The sequence below is a fragment of the Pseudopipra pipra genome, chromosome 30 (assembly GCF_036250125.1).
Source record: "Pseudopipra pipra isolate bDixPip1 chromosome 30, bDixPip1.hap1, whole genome shotgun sequence".
Classification (NCBI taxonomy): domain Eukaryota; kingdom Metazoa; phylum Chordata; class Aves; order Passeriformes; family Pipridae; genus Pseudopipra; species Pseudopipra pipra.
In genome coordinates this window covers 477,091-496,313 of record NC_087578.1, presented here as the reverse complement: position 1 = coordinate 496,313, position 19,223 = coordinate 477,091, and the positions used below count along the sequence as shown (strand labels likewise).

The window sequence follows — 19,223 nt, the reverse complement described above, 5'->3', positions numbered from 1 at the left end:
TTTATCCCAACGAATATTACGGCGTGACATTTATCTATCAAAAGAGTCTGGAGTTAAATTATTGAAACTACAGCCGCAGCAGTTCGTTTTGGGGTAAATGTTTATGTTCTGTAGTCAACACAAGAGAGTCGCATCTTCAGATGACATCCAGTTATTTCTGTAATCACTCCATCATTTCAGGAGAAAAAGAGAAGAGACCATTTTATGGGGGAAAGTAATTTGAGAGAAGATTCGCTCCTCACAAAGTGGCTTATTCCGAAATGATCATAGCTTCGGTATTACTGAAATTAGACTCATCTCCCCGCCTGAAGTAAGAAATATCGTCCTATTCCGGGCTTTTTATTAGCCAATCAAATTTCCTTCGGATCTCCATTTGTGATTTGTGAAAAATATAATTCCTCGAAAAGCTGAGTTCGAGCATATTGCTTATTTTCCCTTAATTTATTATTCTAATCACAGCCGCCGCCGCGCGATAATGCGGCCATTAGGCGAAAAAATTCGTTTAGTTTTTATACCCCGAGATGGGCGCGGGTTCGATTTGGGAGACAACGAATTTCTCGGGCGTTAAATTTTTTTTGTCGCGCGCGGATCGAGGCGAGGGGAGAGGGGAGGGGAGGAAGATGCGCGGGGGCGGAGGGGGGGGGGGAAACTTTGAGAGCTGCGTTTGTTTAAAAAAAAAAGAAAAGGGAAAAAAAAAAAGGGCGATTCCGCCCCATTATTTGTTTTAGCTCGTCCTGTATTTTTTTTTTCCCCTTCTCCCAGACTTACCCCCCTTAAATTCGCAGCTCTTTTATCCTCCACCCCCCCAAAAAAATACCCTCGCTGAGACGGGGAGGTTTTATAGAGGAGGGAGGGGAACGAGGGTCCGAACCCTCCGCAGCAAACGCGCGCCCAGGTTACTTTTTCTGCCCGCCGGGATCAAAATTTCCCCTTTTTCCCATTATGGAATTTATTATCTTGTCTGCTGGCTGGAAAAATGGGATCTCCATTGTGCTCGGGAAGCTGTTGTGGTCGTAGTTTCCCCCCTCGTAACTTTTAACTACCTGTTATAAAATTTATTGGTGGTTTGTAAAGTGAATAAAGTAATTTCCCGTCCATCCGGTTGTATTACAACCTTTGTGTTGGTCGGGCCAGCCAGACACGCAGCCAGCCGGGGGCAGGCAAAAATAAATCCGAGAGGGATCGGCGAGCGAGACCCGACCCCCCCCTCCGCCCTCTCCGCACCCCCGCTTGGTTCATTTTCACCCGTTAAAATTAAATTAATGCGCGGAAATACCTGGGGGGGGGGTGTGTAAAAATAAATAAATAAATAAATAAATAAATAAATAAATAAATAAATAAATAATATAAATGAAAAGAATCGTTCCTGGAAATGCGCGGCCAGAGAGGGAAATGGATGGGGAAAAACCGCGTCGAAAATATTTGATATTTTCAGGTTGTTTGTTTGTTTTCTGGGGTTTTTTTTCCGGTTTTGTGGTTTTTTTTGGCCCAAGTGCGCGCGCGGCCCTGAGAGCTGAGGGTTGGGGTCGAGGTGGGATAAAAACTCCAATAAGTGGCCTCGTCCGTGAGGAGAAGAGGAGCAGAAAGGCGGCTCCGCGCGGGGTTTGCTGAGGAGGGAACCCGCCCGGCCTTTGCGGTCGCCTTTTTTCCCCCGGTTGTGGTTCGTGGGGTGCCGCCGAGCAGGCCTCGACACGGCCAAAAAATGTCCTGGCCCTCCCAAATCCCACATTTGCCAGCCCTCTACACGGCCCTCCCCTGGCCGGGAAAAAAAAATAAAGATATCAAAAGGCTCCATAATAATAATAATAATAATAATAATAATAATAATAATAATAATAATAATAATAATATTAATAATAATAATAATAATTTCTCCTTAAAAGCGTCGCAGCCCCGACTCGGTGCGGGTAAAACAAAAGGCTGGGGGAGGTTTGCTGGAGGAAATAAATGGATTTAAGTGCTTTAAAAAGCGTGTTGGGAGGTGTCCCGCCAGCAAACCCCAAAGCTGGGTGGGTTCGGGGAATTCGGGAAAAGGGGCGCGGGAGTTCCTGGGGCAACATCGCGCCGTCGGCTCAAGTTTTGGGCGGAATTCGGGCACTTCCAGGTGCCCCCTCGGGGGCTGGGCTGGGCAGAGCGGCCCGGGGGGGCTCAGGGGGGAGAAAAGGTGTGGAGGGACATTTTTTTTGGACCCTGGGAAGGTTTAATTGGCAGCGGACACACCCCTGGCAGGGGCTGTCTGGCAGGGAATTCCGGGGGGGGCTCGGAAATAACCATTTTCCCCTATTTTTTTTTTTTTTCTCCCCTCGAGCTTATTGTCCTCGGCTCTTAATTAAACGCTTTTAAAATTAACGGCGTTTAATGTATTTATTCTTCAAACCCACCGCGCTCCGTTTTTACCTCCTCTGCTTTTCCTCTTTCCCCCCCCCCAAATAATTATCGAAACGGAAATTAATAACGACGCTCAAAGGCCAAACCTCGAGAAACGCCGAGACGACAACGAGCGTCAAATTAAAACCGAATCTACGTTTAAAAGGAAAAAAAAAGCAAAAAAAAAAAAAATAAAAAATTAAACCCGCCCTTAGATTAACGCGGCGGCTTAAAAGATTTAAAAAAAAAAAAAAAAAGGGGGAGACAATGAGGAGGGGGGGCGCAGGGGGGGGGAAAAATCCTAATATTAGAGCAGAATTGTATAAACATGGCGACAGACGAGAGCATTTGCACTCGTCACAAAAAAATGCAACGCATTCCTGGTTGTTTGCAGAAAATTTACAGCTGAGCAATAAAAGTTTACGACTGAATCACAAGTTGGATTGGCCACAGGAAGTCATGTGGACTCCATCCATGAACGTGAACTTTTTATTGTGGTTTCTCTTATGACTCTTTCGCAGTAGTCTTTCCTTTAACAGTCCAAGCAGTGCCAGGGGTAGGATGGTATTTTTACCCCCCCCTTTAATTATTAGCGTGATGATGATGATTTTTTTTTTTTTTTGGCTTTTTCGCTTCAGATTTAAAAAAAAAAAAAAAATCTCTTTTTTTTCTTTTTTTTTCTTTTTTTTTCTTTTTTTTTTTTTTACCCCCCACCCCCTCCCTCGCCCTCCTCCTTCCCCGTCTCCTTGGGGTTGGAATTCTCGGTTGCTTTGGGCATTTTGGCATTAATGAGTTTACTGCTGCGTCTGGTTGCCGCCTCCTATTCCCCACCCCTAGGGGCAAAACGCAATGCATTTCCTTTGCAGGATGCGATGATGAGGGGGCACAACCAGTTGTAAATACCTTTTTTTTTTTTTTTAAGCCCCCAAAAAAAAAAAAAACAACCCTAGAGAGAGAGACAGATTCCTCCTTCAGCTTCCCCCATCCTCTCCCCAACCAGAGAAGAACTGTTTTGCTTTTGTTTCCGTCCTTGTTTTTTTTTTTTTTTTAAAGCGAGGTGGTTTTTTTTTTTTGGCGTCTTTTTTTTTTTTTTTTTAATGTTTCTGTGGAGCTGAGCTGCAGCGTCAGTGGATCAGAAAGAGGGAGAGACAGAGAAAAAAGAGAGAGAGAGTGAGAGAGAGGGAGAGGGGGAGACAGGAGCCTCTGGTAAGTGTTCCCTTATTGGTTAAAATGTGTAACTAATGATCCATAGCCCGGGTGTTAAGGATAATGATGCATCGTTGTGCGAGCGAGGGGTGTAGCTTGGATATGAGGGAAAGCTGCTGCGGGGCGGCAGAAACGCGGTTAATTCGGGGTTAAAAAAAAAAAAAAAGAAAAAGGCGAAAAAGGAAAAAAAAAAAAAAAGGAGAGGAGGAAAAAAAATGGGATTTGCTGTTGCTGATGTCACATTCGGGGGGCGCGGGGAGGAAGGGTCGGGGGGCGCCGGGGGAGGGGGGGGAAGGATGGGGAGAGGGGAGGGGGGGGTCTCGGGGGCTCGTCGGAGGGAGAGGGGGGGAAGGTTTAAAAAAAAAATAAAAATAAGGCGGCGGTTTAAAGAGGGGAAAACGAAGGCGAACTTTTTTCCTGGGAAAATAAATAAATAAGTGGGGGGGGGGACGCGCGCATGCGCCGAGGGGCGGCCCCGTCGCAGCGCGGGTGGGGCTCCGGCGGGGCCGTAATTAATGAGCTGCGCCGCTAATTGTGTGCGCCGGGAGTCGCACGCCCCCTTCTATCCCCCCCCCTTCCAAATCCAGCATCCTACACCCCCAACCCATCCGTCCAACCCCCCAACCCATCCCTGCATCCCCCCAACCCCCCCAATCCATCCCCACAACCCATCCCTGCATCCCCCCAACCCATCCGTCCAACCCCCCAACCCATCCCTGCATCCCCCCAACCCCCCCAATCCATCCCCCCAACCCATCCCTCCAACCTCCTAACCCATCCCTGCATCCCCCCAACCCATCCCTGCATCCCCCCAACCCATCCCTGCATCCCCCCAACCCCCCCAATCCATCCCCCCAACCCATCCCTCCAACCTCCTAACCCATCCCTGCATCCCCCCAACCCATCCCTGCATCCCCCCAACCCATCCCTGCATCCCCCCAACCCCCCCAATCCATCCCCCCAACCCATCCCTGCATCCCCCCAACCCATCCCTGCATCCCCCCAACCCATCCCTCCACCCCCCAACCCTTCCCTACATCCCCCCAGCCCCCCCAATCCAACCCCCAACTCATCCTTCCATCCCCCCAACCCTTCCCTGCATCCCCCCAACCCATCCCTCCGTCCCCCCAACCCACCCCTCCAGCCCCCCAACCCATCCCTGCATCCCCCCAACCCATCCCTGCATCCCCCCAACCCATCCCTCCAGCCCCCCAACCCATCCCTATATCCCCTCAGTCCCCCCAATCCATCCCCCCAACCCATCCCTCCACCCCCCAACCCTTCCCTGCATCCCCCCAGCCCCCCCAATCCAACCCCCAACTCATCCTTCCATCCCCCCAACCCACCCCTCCAGCCCCCCAACCCATCCCTGCGTCCCCCCAATCCCCCCCCAACCATCCTCCCAAGTCATCCCTCCGTCCCCCAATCCATCCCTGCATCCCCCAACCCCCCAATCCAGCCCCCCAACCCATCCCTCCACCCCCCAATCCATCCCTGCATCCCCCCAACCCCCCAATCCATCCCCCCAAACCATCCCTCCACCCCCCAACTCATCCTCCAGCCCCCCAACTCATCCTCCAGCCCCCCAACCCATCCCTATATCCCCTCAGCCCCCCCAATCCATCCCCCCAACCCATCCCTGCATCCCCCCAGCTCATCCCTGCATCCCCCCAACCCCCCAATCCATCCCCCCAACCCTTCCCTCCATCCCCCCAACCCCCCCAATCCATCCCCCCTCCACCCCCGGGGGCCTCCCCTCGCGGCCTTTTCCGCGAGGCTGCGATTCCTCCCCCCCCCAGTTAAATAATTAATATTAAACTGATTAACCATCGACTCTTTGCGCCCCGAGGGCTCCTCCTTTCCTACACTTTTTTTTTTAATTTTATTTTCTAATTTATTCTATTTTTTTGGCCAAAAAAACCTTTGGTAAAATTCCCCCGGGGCAAAGGGGGAATTTGGACTTTTATCAGATTCTGGACTTTTATCAGATTCTCTCGAGTTTTACACATTTTATTGAGTTTTCCGCAATCGTCCCCCCCCCTTCTCGCCGAGGGGCGATTGAAACCAGCCCCGCGTCGTAAAAAACTAACCCCAATAACAACTTCCAGGAGCTCTCAGCCCTTCCCGCCAGGCGCTTTTTACAGCGTCGCCTTTTAGATTTTTATTTGCGTGCCAGTCCCTTCCCCCCTTCCCTTTAATTCAATTTATTATTATTATTATTATTATTATTATTATTATTATTATTATTATTATTTTTCCCCGCATCCCTCCCCGCTTTCAGCGACTTTACCTCGGGTTTGAGGGGCGAGATTTAAAGCCGTGACCCTTCCCCTGTTCCCCTCCCGTCCACCTACCCCGCACCTTCCTCCCACCTCCCCACCCATCACCTCATCCGGGCCATCTCCCCGCGCCTATAGAAATATATAGAATATCCATAATGGAGTGACTTCATTTCCTCCCCAAAGCTCGCCTTTCTTTTCCCTTTTCCTCGAGCGAATCCGGCGCGTTTTTTTTAAAAAAAAAAGCTGATTCCTGGTGTGGCCGAGCGAGGCTTTTGCTGCCTGGGGTGTCTCGATATTTAGGGGGGGACACGAAATAAATCCCGGGGGGGGTGGGAGAGGCGATTTTCTGGTTTATTCTAAGCGATTTTGGGGGTTCCTCCGCGGGGCCGGCCGTGGAAGGGGCGATTCTGGGGTGAAAATTCTGATTTAGAGGCCGGGGGGGCTCCTGGTTTTCCGCCTCGGTCCTTTTTTTTGTTGTCGCTGATGTTGTTGTTGTTGTTGTTGTTGTTTTGTGGTGGTTGGAACACAAAAAATGGCCTCCTCCGCTTTAATTTTCCAGAGGGTCGCGAGAGAGAAAGCGGTTTGTGGAATTCTGGGGATGGGGAGGGGAGGGGGGGCGAGGGGACGTTTCTGGTGGCGCTGTTTTATATTGAATTAAAAGTAAAAAAAAAGCCCGGGAGGGAGAGGGAAGGGGGGGAAAAGCAGGAGAAGAAAATAAAAGCCAAGTTTCCCAAGTTGGTTTCCCCTTTTTTGCTTTTTGAGAAAATCTGGGAATTCCTCGCGCCGGGCCCTTCGGGCTCGGGAATTATCGGCCGAACAAAACCCGGCTCTTCCCCGGGTTTTGTTTTTCCCTTCCCCGCCAAAGCGAATTTTAAAATCCCGCCTCCGCCCCGCGCACAACGCGCGCCCTTCCCCGATTATCGGGGTTTGCCCAGCCCGAAATGAATAGAAGGTTTTTGGGGATGGGATGCGGAGGGGGATGTGGGGGAGGGATAAAAAAAAAGGGGGAAAGAGTCGGTTTTGCCTTGGTTTTGTTCGCTGGGAAAATCCCGTGGTGTGGAGGCTCCGCCGCAGCGAGTCGTAAAGACATTTTATGAGCAAACAATGAGTGTTTATTGGAACCACATGATTACAGAAATGGGATCTTTTATTGTTTTCAGACTGAAATGCGTCTGCTCGCCCTCCCCGAGCCCCGCTCCCGCCGCCGCCCGCCCCAAACCTCCCTCCGCCAGGCCTGGAACCCCCCGAAACTACTCCCAAATATATCGATTTTCTCCTTTGCCTTGACGTGCTGTCATCCCTCAGACACTCGCGGTGCTGAGAAGCGTTTTTAGGATGTGGGGCTGGAATAGAATGATTTATATTCTCCGAGATGTGATTGTTATTTTCTTTCTTTCATTTATTTATTTATTTATTTATTTTTAATCCCGGTCTGAACCGGAGGAAACGAATCGCTGCTCGTGCCCGTAACATCAATTTATAGGAAAAATCGCCACGTGTTGGTGACGTCTGGTCTTTCAGGAAAGACCAGATTTTTCTTCGACAGCTCGGGGAGGGGAGGGAGAAAAATAAAAAAAATCAAATCAGGGACGTACAGAGGGGTTAAAAAAAAAAAACAAAACAAGTTTCAATGGCGATTCCCTAATTTATTTACGGTGGGTTTATCCCGAGGTGGGAAGGACGTAAATACAGTTGTGCAAGGAGAGGATTTACGTTTTTATTCGAGTGCGTGCCCAGATAAAGCCGCTCGATAGGATCTTCCCCGCGCGTGGGCGTTTATCTCGCCTTCGACAGGAGCGTCTTACGGTCAAATATATCTAAATACAGCGCGAGAACGTGTGGGTGTTTTATCAGCCCAACTCCGCCGCCGTTGGGAGAGCCCGGAAAAAAAACCCAACCCTGTAACTACAAAGAACCGATGAGGAAAGAAGCGATTTCCCAACTTGGCGTGTGAAGGAATTTCCGTTCGGGGAGCGACTGAACCAAACCCACCAGAAATAACAGATAATATTTATAAATATCCGAGCGCAGCCGCCACCGGCGGGCGGTGCGAGCGGTGGAGGTGGTGAAGCTCCCAACGATTTGGGATGCCGGCCCTTATCTTTTTCTTGTGGTTATTTCCATAATAAATACGATTTCGTGGGCGCCGTTTTTCTCCCGGGAGCTTTGTGCGCCGAAGGGGTTTGTTGGGTTCTTTCTTTTTAATTTAATTTTATTTTTATTTTTTAATTCTTCCATCCCCGAGATAGAAATTTGCAGAACTCGGAGTGTAGAGGAGGAAAAAAAAAACCAAAACAAAACAAAAAAGCGAGGGGAGATTTAAAAATTAGTCATAGAGGGGGGAATAGATTTTAAAAATTAGTCATAGAGGGGGGAATAGATTTTAAAAATTAGTCATAGAGAGGGAAACGCGCTTTGGGGAAAGATGATGCGTATCATGGAGGGATTAAGTGTTTGATTTTTTGGAGGAGGCGGTTGAAGGTCTTGTTGCTGTTGTTGGCGGGGGTTTAATCCCCACAGCGGGAAAAAAAGAATCAGGGAAAAAAAAGGAGGAAACCCCCTCAATTTTTCATTGGTGGCGGTGTCTGAGGTCAGGGCTAAAAATGATATAAAATTTAAAATACCGAGGCCTTTCCCAGCCCGGTTTGAGGAGGAGCCGAGGCGTGGGCTGGAAATTTGGGGATAAACCCGAGGAAATGGGGGAAGAAACCCCCGAAACTGGGAAGGAGCGGATTTTTTGGGGGGTGGGCAGCGGCGTGACCTCGGCGGGGGAGGAAGATGCTGAGGAGGAGGAAGGAGAAAAGCGGCCCCGTCTCTCCCCCCGCCGGCCCTGCCCGCGTTCCTCCCCAGACACAAACACAATAAAAGGGCGAAATCGCCGAAATTGCGGTGTCTGGACACAGTCTGCAGGGGACAGGCTGCTCGGGGCGCCTTTGTCGCAGGGGGACACACCTTGGCTGTAAAAGTCTTTGTCCCCACGACTAAAAGGAGCCCGCGGTTCAATGGGGGGCGGGGAGGAGAAAAAAAAAAAATTAAAAAAAAAAAGAAGGAGGGAAAAACCCCCAAAAACAACAACAAAAAAAAAGGACGAGGAGAGAAAGGGGGGGGGAAGAGCAAGGATAAAAAAATAAAAGAAAAATAAAAGGGAAAAAACCCCACAACAACAACAAAACCAAACCCGAACCTCTTCAACTTTCCGCCCCGAAAATCGCCCGCCGGGCCCGGGCCGAGCGGGATTTGGGGAAGGGGAGGGGGGGTTGTCCCATAAAGTGGGGACCCCCCGACCCCCGGCCTTGGGAGGGTGGAAATTTGGGCGGGTTTTTGTTTACTTGTTTTGTATACTGCCACCAAGTGACAGAAACTCGCCAGCCTGGCCCAGGCGGGGCCTTTCAGTTATTTTATTTTGCTTTCGGCCTCCCCCCTCTGTCCGGGTTTTATCGCGACAGAGGGGGGGGAGTTTGAGGAAAGAGGGGGAGAAGGACCAGAAATTGGGGTAGCGAGAGAATCCCCCCCTTCCCTCAGCCCTCAAAGCCCTGAAAAAGCTTCTCCTGCCGTTCAAAAAATAATAATAATTCAAAAAAAAATCGCTTTACTCGCCCGAGAAGTTGTAGCAGCTTTAACCCCGAGCCCTGCGGCTCCCCCCGGCCCCCAAACTTTCCCCAAGTTCCCCAAAGCCATTTGTAACTCCTCACTTGCACTTTTCTGCTCCTTCCAGGCGCGGATTTGGGGCTTGTCTTTCTTTCTTTTTTCTTTTTTCTTTTTCTTTTTTTTTTTTATTATATCCCTTTCGTTCCGTCTTTCCCGGCCTTTAAATCACCCCGATGGACGTGAACTCATAAAACCAGATAAGGCGTGTCAGCTCGGCACCGGCGCTTCCCCCTCCCCGGAAAATATGAGTGTATTTAAGCAAATCCTGAAATATTAAATTGTTGCTCGATTAAAGGCGCTGCAAATGTATAAATTCACCAAAGCGCTCAAGAGGCTGCCTCCAAATATATGGTTTAATTCTGCCTAAGTGATCGCCCCTAAAAAACCCCGTCATTAAGGCAACTATTATTGTTTCCTGGATTATATATATTTATTTTTTTTTTCTCCCAGCCACCTCTGATTAAATTTCTTTGCCTCCGATCGGCAAAAAGGATAAAGGATAAAACCGCCTCTGGTTAATGACGGCGATTTTTCACCCCCGGAGTGTGATAACCCCCCCACTCCGGTGCCTTTTTAACCCCAACCCCCCCCAGTTTCAGGACTGGCACCCCCGCACCTACAGATCCCCCCACAGAAACACTCAGAGAGATCGGAAAAAAGCCCAAAAAGTCGCTTTTTTGGCGGATTTTTCTGCCCCCCCCCCCCCAAAAGTCTCGGCCGCGGTGGCCGTGACGTCACGGGCGCCGCCGGCACCTTTTCGCCCCTTTTTTAATTTTCCGGATTTTTTTTAGGGAACGTTTTGGCTCCGCCGCGGAAAAAAAAAAAAAAAGTCATTTAAATAAAATAAAATAAAATAAAAATCTATTTATTCCGAGCTGGAAGGCAGGTTATATATTGGGGTTTTGGGGTATTTTTGTGTTTGTTTTTTTTCCCCCGGGAAATTGTTACCTGCCACCTGAGCAGGTTTTGCCCGGGAAAAAAAAGAAGATATTTTCCTGGCACCTCTTAAATAAAAAAACCCCCTCCTCATATTTATCCCTCCTTTTAGCCCAGCAGCCACCAGGAATTTCCCCCGCAGCCTCCCCTATAGACAAAGCCCCTCTCCGCCGTTTTATGGCCCTTAAAATATTAAATTTTATTTTTTTTTTGCTTTTTTGGGGGGGGCTCCCCTTCCTCGCGCCGCTGACATTTATCCCGAAGTGCGTTTAATCAGCGAATTAAATCGAATTGAGGCGGCGGCGCGGGGGGAGAGGAGGGGGGAGATTCTCCCCCCCCCCGCTTTTTTCGCCGCTCTGAACTTTTTTCTTTTTTTTTTCTTTTTTTTTCTTCTTCTTCTTTTTTTTTTTTTTCCTCCGTAATTTAAGACCCTTTTTTTTTTTTTTTTTTTTTTTTTCCCGCGGGGAGATTTTCGGCGCTCGCCCTCCTTTTGTTGGGGCCGAGATTTCGCCAATAAATCTGGGGAGGAGAAAAATAATGAAATAAATCAACCCCCCCCTCAACTCCCCTCCCCTCCCCGTTAAAATATTGGAGAACTCAAAGCCCCGGCGCGGGGGAAAAGCTTAAAAAATTAAAAAAATAACCACTTTAAAAGTGTCCGAGAAGGCTTTGGAGGCTCGGCAGCAAGAGGAGGGATAAATTTCAGGAGCAGGAGCAGATTAATTTCTCCTCCCCGCACACCTCCCGCTTTCCTGCTTCCCAGACATGTGTTTTGACAATTGCCAGAATTCCCTTTTTTTTTTCCTTTCCCTTTCCCCCACCCTCCTTCCAACCCCTGCAAACGTTCGCAGCCACCGAGAGGGTTTTTTTTGTATTTTGTGGTTTTGTTTTTTTTTTTTTTTTACGAGCGAGAGAAACCCCCTTTTTCTCTCCCCCCCCCTTTATTATTATTATTATTATAATGCTGATTATTCTAATCCATATTTTGGCGCGCCGAGGGTTTCGCAACTCGGAGGGACTCGCCCTAAACTTTTGCTGCACTTCCTTAAAGCGACTCCCGGCATAAAAATCAAAGCAACAAGAACATGTTGAAGGCCATTTCCCCTCCACCACCACGCTGGGGAGGGGGGAAAAATCAATAGGAAAAAGCAAAGAAATGACTCGTCTGGGCGATTCTGCCCAGGGTGGGAAAAACTCCCCTTTATTCACCTAGGGCGGAAAAAAAAAAACCATAAAAGGGAGTTGCGGGGAGTGGAAATTTAAAAAAAAAATAAAATTAAATAGCAGGAACGACGCCGGTTGTGGGGTTTTGGGTTTTTTTTGCGGCCCCTCCGCTGGGGAAGAGATGGGGCGAAAAAATGTGGGTTTTCGCTACTTGTGGCTCGGCGCAACTCGGGGCAGAAAAACGCCTTTTAATTAGCAAATGAAGCTGGCAAACAGGCCACCCTCTGCCACGCGGCGTCTGCAGCTTTAGAGAGTTTTAAAGAGTTGAAAATCCAGCTCCGAAGGGAAGTAATTCGGGGGGAAGGAGAGATTTCATCTCTTTTTTTTTTTTTTTTGATTTTATTATTATTTCAGATATTTTTTTTAATTAAGAGTCGCTCAGGCTGCGGGGTTGTAATTACAGAGAACGGAGACGGCTCCAAAACAATGCGGCCACTCCAGGCTTGGGGAGGGGGGAGAGGTAAATAAACCTCCCCCAGTGGGTTCTTTTTCTCCTCTTACCCCCCCTTTATTTACTTTTTTTTTTTGTGTGCTGTCATCCCCTATTTATTTTTTTATTAATTTTCCCCAAAGCGTTATTTACAGGGAAAAAAAAAATAAATAAAAGAGAGGGTAACAACGTTTGACCGGGAAAACCCGGTTGGAAAAGAGCAGGGATAAATTCCCGGTGAAAGCCCCCAAATAAATAATTAGGACTCGCGCGCGCCATAGAAATGTCAAGTTAAAAAAATAAATAAATAAATAAATAAATAAAAGAGAGGGGGAAATAAAAAAAAAAAAGGGAAAAGGGAAGAGCGGGGAGGGAGGGGGGGGGAGGGAGGGAAAGGCCGAGATGTGAGATACGAGGGGAAATCAGTTGAAATAAAAAGCCTTTTAATGGCATCGCCCGGATTTACCTCGAGGAGCTGCGGGGATTTAATCAGACGGGAGCGCGCGGGGCGGGGGGGTTCGGGGGGGGGGGGCGCGGGAACGCGCGTGTCCCGCACGGGCGGGGGGTGCGCGCCTTTTGGGGGGCGGGGGGAGTGGGGAAAAGCAGGGGTGCCCCCTCCTCAGTGGATCCCCCCGAAGGGCCGTTTTTACAGCAGTTCACGCCAAAAAAAAACCCCCAAACCCCCTCTGGTTTTGCTCGGATAATTTGAATTTTAAGCAAGGGGGGGGCGAGAAATGGCACTTCCCCACCCCCCCCGCGGGCTGGGGGGGACCCCCGGGTTTCCCCCCGAGTGGGGGGACGCGTGTGGAGGGCAGAGGGACCCCCCCGACCCCCCCCTCCCCAAAAATGCCTGCGAGGAGCCGGGCCCGGGCGCAGCGTGTCGCCAGTAGCGGGGTGTGCGGGGAGGGAGGGAGGGGCGGGGGGGACACCGATTGGGATTTGTTTCCTTTCAGTAATTACTGAGGGATAGAAAACACATGTGTTGGCATCGCAGCGCCACTTATTTCAGGGGTTTTTTATTTTTTTTTTCTTGTCTTTTAGCCTTTTTTTTTTTTTTCTTCCCCCTAAATCAGTTCATCAATTCGCTAATTATAGCTGCGAGAGGAGGAGGAGGGGGGGGGAGGGAAAATCTCCCGACGCGGATTTTTTTTTTTCTTTTTTTTTTTTGGCCTCTTTCTGTTGGTTTTTCTTATTTATTTATTATTTTTTTTCGCCCCCCTCCTCCGTGTGAGCCTCGGGGGGGGGGGTGGTGGGAATAAAAAGGGGGGGAATATGAGTGGTGAGCGTTATTTCAGATTTCTATGGGCGCTTTTCTTTTCTGGGAACAAAGAGCAACTCCTATTAAAGAGCTACTCGAAGACTTGTACATATTTCTACTGCTGTGTAGCACTTTTAATAAAACATCTGTTCTTGCTTCTGCTGATGAGTTTACATAATTGTTTGCAGACCAATTTAACCAGAAAGCGCCCCACATATTCCCTCGCCGTGTTTTCGTGGGGGGGGGAAGTTAAAATATAAATACCTTTCGGGTAGTGACATGTCTTTGATGAAATACTTTCGAGAAATCCCCAAACTGCTAGAAAATATCAATGGTGGATCCGAAAAAAAAATAAAACCCACACGTCCAGTGCACTCAAAACGTGAGGCTGAGGAACTGCGAGGAGTAAAACCCACTTTAATGACGTCTCAGTTGGGTTTGCGGGAGCTTTTGGGGTGGTTCTGCTGTATTTTTTTTTCGCCCCCTCCTCCTTCTCTCCCCTTTTCTCCCCAGAAACCTGGATTTTAGCGTGGGGAGAGGATTCTATTTTAAGTTTCTTTACGGCAGCTGGTTTCTGTTCACTATAAATCGACCAGACTTTTAAGACTTGCCCTCTGTTTAGAGAAGTAATAAAACACTTAACTTTCTCGACTCCCAGTCACACGGTTATCACACAGGTCTCGATACAACAGCCCCGAGCACCTATACAAAAAAAAAAAAAAAAGGGAAGGGGGAGAAAGAAAAAGAAAGAACAGAAGAGGGAAGCAACAACAACAACACCACCAGAAAACCCCAACAAAAATAATAACAAAAATAATAACAAGGAGAATAACAAGGAGAATAACGAGGAGAATAAAAAGGAGAATAACGAGGAGAATAAAAAGGAGAATAACAAGGAGAGTAACGAGGAGAATAACAAAAAATAATAACATCAAAAATAAAAATAGTCAATAAAAGGAAAAATAACCCCCCGGAAGAAGCCCTTGGAGAAACTCCTGGAAACTTTGGCAAGGTTGGCGGGGTGTAAATGCCCTTGCAGAGGTGCAGCTCCCCCCGTCAATCTGCCCTCGCAAAGGTCCAGCCCAGCCAGCTGTAGCTACTTTTAATTTACTCGCCAAATTACAGCGGGCCGTGAGCAATACATAAGGTCGAGACAACACGCCAATAACTGCAGAGCCCTCATCCATCCCTCCATCCATCCATCCATCCCTCCATCCATCCATCCGTCCATCCATCCATCCTCCTCTCCCTCCAGCCATTCCCTGGACCCTTTTTTAATATCTGGGCGCAGCTCTCGTGGTGCCCAAGTGCCCCTGGCACGCGTGGGTTTCCCAGGAGGGACGTGTGCCCACGGGCTCCTGGCATTCCCACATTCCCTGGCTCCCCAAATCCCTCCTCTGCCCGGGCTGGGGGTTCCACGTCCCGGCGGGGGGAGTTAAAAAAAAAAAAAAGAGAAATCCTAAATGTATTAAATGTAATTTTCTTTCCCCCTCCCTCCCAAATATTTGCGCTCTCCTTGATTCCACTCTCAGGAAAGGGGGCGAGGGGGGAAAAGGGAAACGAAAGCAAAGCGAAGGGTTGGTTGGGTTTTTTTTTCTTTGGGGTGGGGGGGAGAGAAAGGGGTGGGAAGGGTCGGGGAAAAATGCCTGGAATTCTTTCCCCATGGCCATGAGTGTGAGATCCCCGCACCGGGCGGGCTCCAAGTTGGGCAGCCCAAGGTGGGAGTTGAGCTCCCCACCCCAGAGGGGACTCAGCCCACAGAAGGTGCTGCCCCAGCTCCTTTTCGCTCAGAAACTTTATTTTTTTTTCCCCTGGTGACACTCGGGGGAAGCCTGAGCGTTATAGAAGATGAATACACGAGGGTTTGGTTGCGTTTGGGGTTTTTCTTTTTTTTTTTTTTTTCAGTTGTAGTCTCGTTTATGGTTTTATTGCTACCATTGATTACTTTGCTTTGTTACACAGAGGAAAAAGAGCATAAAATCCGTTGGCATCCGGGTTCCTGTTATAGCTGGGGGAAAAATATACACACACACCCCCCTGCCCTTCTTTGTCAGCTAAAGTCTTTTAGGGATACGTCGCTAAAAAAAAAAAAATAAAATAAAAAGGAATTGAGTCCATTGATGGGGAGCAAGACAAACAAACGCCCTGAGTTTGGAATCTGAGGGGGCACCCACAGCCCTTCCTTCTCCCCAGGCCCCCGCACCCTTCACGTTTAAATCCCAGCGTGGACACGACGGAGGTTTAACAAAAACCCAGCACACACACACAGAGACACCAGAGAGGAGGCCGGGGCTCCCCTGCCATGATGGAATTTTTAAATAGCGAGCCTGATAAAGATACCTCCCAATATTTACAGATCAGCAGGTATGTTTTACGTTTAAGGGGCAATTTATGGCTCCAGATTGAAATGAAAATGAGATTAGCTGCCTTCATTTCAATTAGTCCTAGGTGCAATCCACCCAGAGAAGGCAGAATATAATCCCCCTTCGCATCTGCCTAAATATTCGCAGCAGAAGTTTCCCAATCAGCTGGAAATATCTGCAACTCTAAATTGCTGCGAACACACACACACACACACACGAGGTTTTGTCCCCAGCTCAGGCTCCCCCTTTACAACCACAAATCTTCTTTTTTCCCCCCCTTCTTTCCGCCCCCCCTCCCTTTCCTGCTGTTGTTGTAGTTGTTGTCGAAAATGTAAATATCCTCCAGCATTAAAAATTCGCAGGGAAGCGTCTGAGGGGGGGGAGAAATGTCAAACTGGAGGAGAAATCCAACTTCCAGGCTAACGTGAGTTTGCAATGTTGGGTGTTGCTCTGCTGAATGTCCTTTTTTTTTTTGTTTTCCTCCCCCCTCCCCTCCCCAAGACATACTTTGAGAAGGCTCCGAAACACGTTATCAATTCAGAAGTCGCCATGTTTTCCCCCCCTCTCTCTTTATGTAATATTTTCTCATCAGGAACACAACCGTTTGATTCCAGAATATTGACCAGTGCTACAGGAGAACAAGAAGGGAAGAGGGGAAAAAAAAAAACAGGGAAAAAAAAAAGGAGGGTAATTTATGGCTTAATATTCTGTGGACGTCTGAGATTTATTGCTGTGAATTCTGAGCTATTTTATTACGAGATATTAAGCAAACATTTCTTTGAAACAATAATAAAGAAAACATCAACAAGCCAAACACGAGCAGCAAAAAAAAAAACCCCACGCCAAACAGCGCGGCCGGTGCTCCCAAACCCCGGCGTCCAGCAGCGGAAAAAAGGGGGTGAGAGTGGGGAAAGGAGGGGAAGGGGGGGGGGAAGGAAAAGTTAAGCCTGGCTTAAGAAATTTGCGCCTCTCCAGCCTCCCCCCCCCTCCCCACCCCCTCCGAGAGCCCCCCGGGCAGCACCCCCAGCCCTGCCTCGGGCAGCGCTCCCCTCCCGCCGCAGCCCCCCCGCGCCCCGGCCCCCCGGGGGTGCTGGGGGGGGTTTGGGGGTGCAGGACTTACTTTCCATGCCCACTTAGTTTCAACTAGGGAATCAAGAGAAGCAAAAGCAATTTTTTCCCTTTTTGACACCCGCCTCCCCATTGGCTCCCCCCGGGTCAGCTGACTGTGTCATTCTGTCTGTCCTGGAGCAGAGCCTTCCCTATAACAATCTAGTTCAGACTACAAACTGGAGACAGAAATAAATATTAAAGAAATCACACAGCCAGGTATAGAGGACGATATGAATTCCTATTTTACAAACCCATCTTTATCCTGCCATCTAACCAGTGGCCAAGAGGTGCTTCCCAACGTAGCCCTCAATTCAACTGCCTATGACCCTGTCAGGCATTTTTCTACTTATGGAGCAGCCGTTGCTCAAAACCGGATTTATTCTTCTCCTTTTTATTCACCGCAAGATAATGTTGTGTTTAGCTCCAGCCGAGGACCTTATGACTATGGATCTAATGCTTTTTACCAAGAAAAAGACATGCTTTCTAGCTGCAGGCAAAATTCTATGGGACATAATACACAGACATCAATCGCACAGGATTTTACCAGTGACCAAAACAGGAACACTTCGCAAGAACAAAAAACTAGCATTCAAATATACCCCTGGATGCAGCGTATGAACTCCCACAGTGGTAAGTTTTACAGCTCGGAGATATAAATTAAATAAACTGAACCATCTTTACGACCTTCTCCCTAGCAGAACAGGCTGAGCGACTTTTTATGGCCCCATAAAAACAATAATATAGCTCCTTCACAGTTGCAGCTACAGGCCTTTTATTTGTTAAGTTGTTGCAAGCAAATATGGCTTGTTATGCTCTTTCTAATTAAAAGACTTCGAGAGTGTAAAATATCGATAATAAAGTGCAGCGAGCTCTGCTCGGGAGTTAAGCACAAAATATTACCGGGGTAAAAATAAGTTTTAATGACGGGTGCGGGAAGTGCGGTGGCGGCGGGTTCCCCGCACGAGCAGGGGCCGGGGGGAAGCTGCCACTTCCCCCCCCTCCCCTCCTGCGACCCCCGCCGCCCCTCTCCCGGCTCCCCCAAATCCCCCCGATTGGCAGAAATAAGGTGGGAAAAAGAAGTTGGGGCGGCGGTGGGGCTGGGGGGGCGGTGGGGGTGGTGTAGGAAAAGCAGCAGCACCTCCGGGAGGAAAATGCCCCGGGAGAAAAGGGCTGCGAGCACAGGGTTAATTTAATCACCCAAAAAAAAAAAAAAAAGAAAAAGAAAAAAAAAAGAAAAAGAAAAAAAAAAAGAAAAAGAAAAAAAAAGAAAAAGAAAAAAAATAAAAAGAAAAAAAAAAGAAATAGGGCTATTTTAATTTTCTTTTTTTTTTTTTTCAATGAGGGGGGTGGTGGGGAGGGGGAGGAAGGCGGCCGGGGGCGGGTGGGGGGAGGAGGAGCGGGGCGGGCGCGGGGCTGCGCGGGGGCGGAGGGGGCTGCGCGGGGTGCGGGTGTTTCCCCCCCCGCCGCCGTTCTCCGGGGCTGACGATTTTTAGTCTGTTTTGTCTCGGCATCCTTAGGAGTCGGTTACGGGGCCGACCGCCGGCGGGGCCGCCAGATTTATTCCCGTTACCAGACCTTGGAGCTGGAGAAGGAATTTCACTTCAACCGGTACCTGACCCGGCGGAGGCGGATCGAGATCGCCAACGCGCTCTGCCTGACGGAGCGGCAGATCAAGATCTGGTTCCAGAACCGGCGGATGAAATGGAAAAAAGAGAGTAATTTGAGTTCCACGCTCTCCGGGGCGGGAGGGGGGGGCGGCCGCCGCCGCCGCCGACAGCTTGGCCAAGGAGGAGAAGCGAGAAGAGACAGAGGAGGAGAAGCAGAAGGAGTGAAGAAGTGACAGCTCGGCGGCAGGACCCCCCCCCAAACACACACACACGCTGCGACCCCCCCCTTCCCACCCCCCCCTCCCCCCTATTTATCACTGGCACAATGTTTGGCTACTTTAAAAAAAAAAAAGGAAAAAAAAAGGACAAAAAAAAGGGAAAAAAGAGTAAATAATAATAATAATAATGATGAGGGGGGAGGTGAAACAATAATGTCTGAGGTGGGTGGAAATGTGGCCCCCCACCCCCCTCCCCGCTCTCTCCGGTGACCCCCACCCCGCACACGCATCTCCGCCATCGCCTATTTATCTGCCTCGGGATGAGAACTGTTCCCAGCCGCACACTCCCCCTTCCTGCCTCCCCCCACCCCAAATTGGGCAGCCACCCTCCGCTCTGCCGGCCCGGACTCTGCCCAGTCGCTTCTCCTCCTCCTCCTCCTCCCCCCCCAGTCCCCAGCCAGAGCAATTCTTCCTCCCCCCCCCGGTGAAAAAAAAAATAATCTGATTTTCCCTGAGGAAAAAAAAAAAGGAAAAAAGAAAAAAAAAAAAAAGCTCCTTCCACCCAAATCTCGCC

At 49.1% G+C, this 19,223-nt stretch overlaps 1 protein-coding gene across 1 annotated transcript; it reads left to right on the top strand.

The window, feature by feature from the left end:
* Positions 1-14,993: 14,993 nt before the first annotated feature.
* On the top strand, positions 14,994-19,223 carry HOXC6 (homeobox C6). Its single transcript, XM_064638787.1, is given in 3 exon segments — positions 14,994-17,454; positions 18,342-18,582; positions 18,584-19,223. Coding segments are annotated over 3 exon segments (714 nt in total). The 5' UTR covers positions 14,994-17,054; the 3' UTR covers positions 18,657-19,223.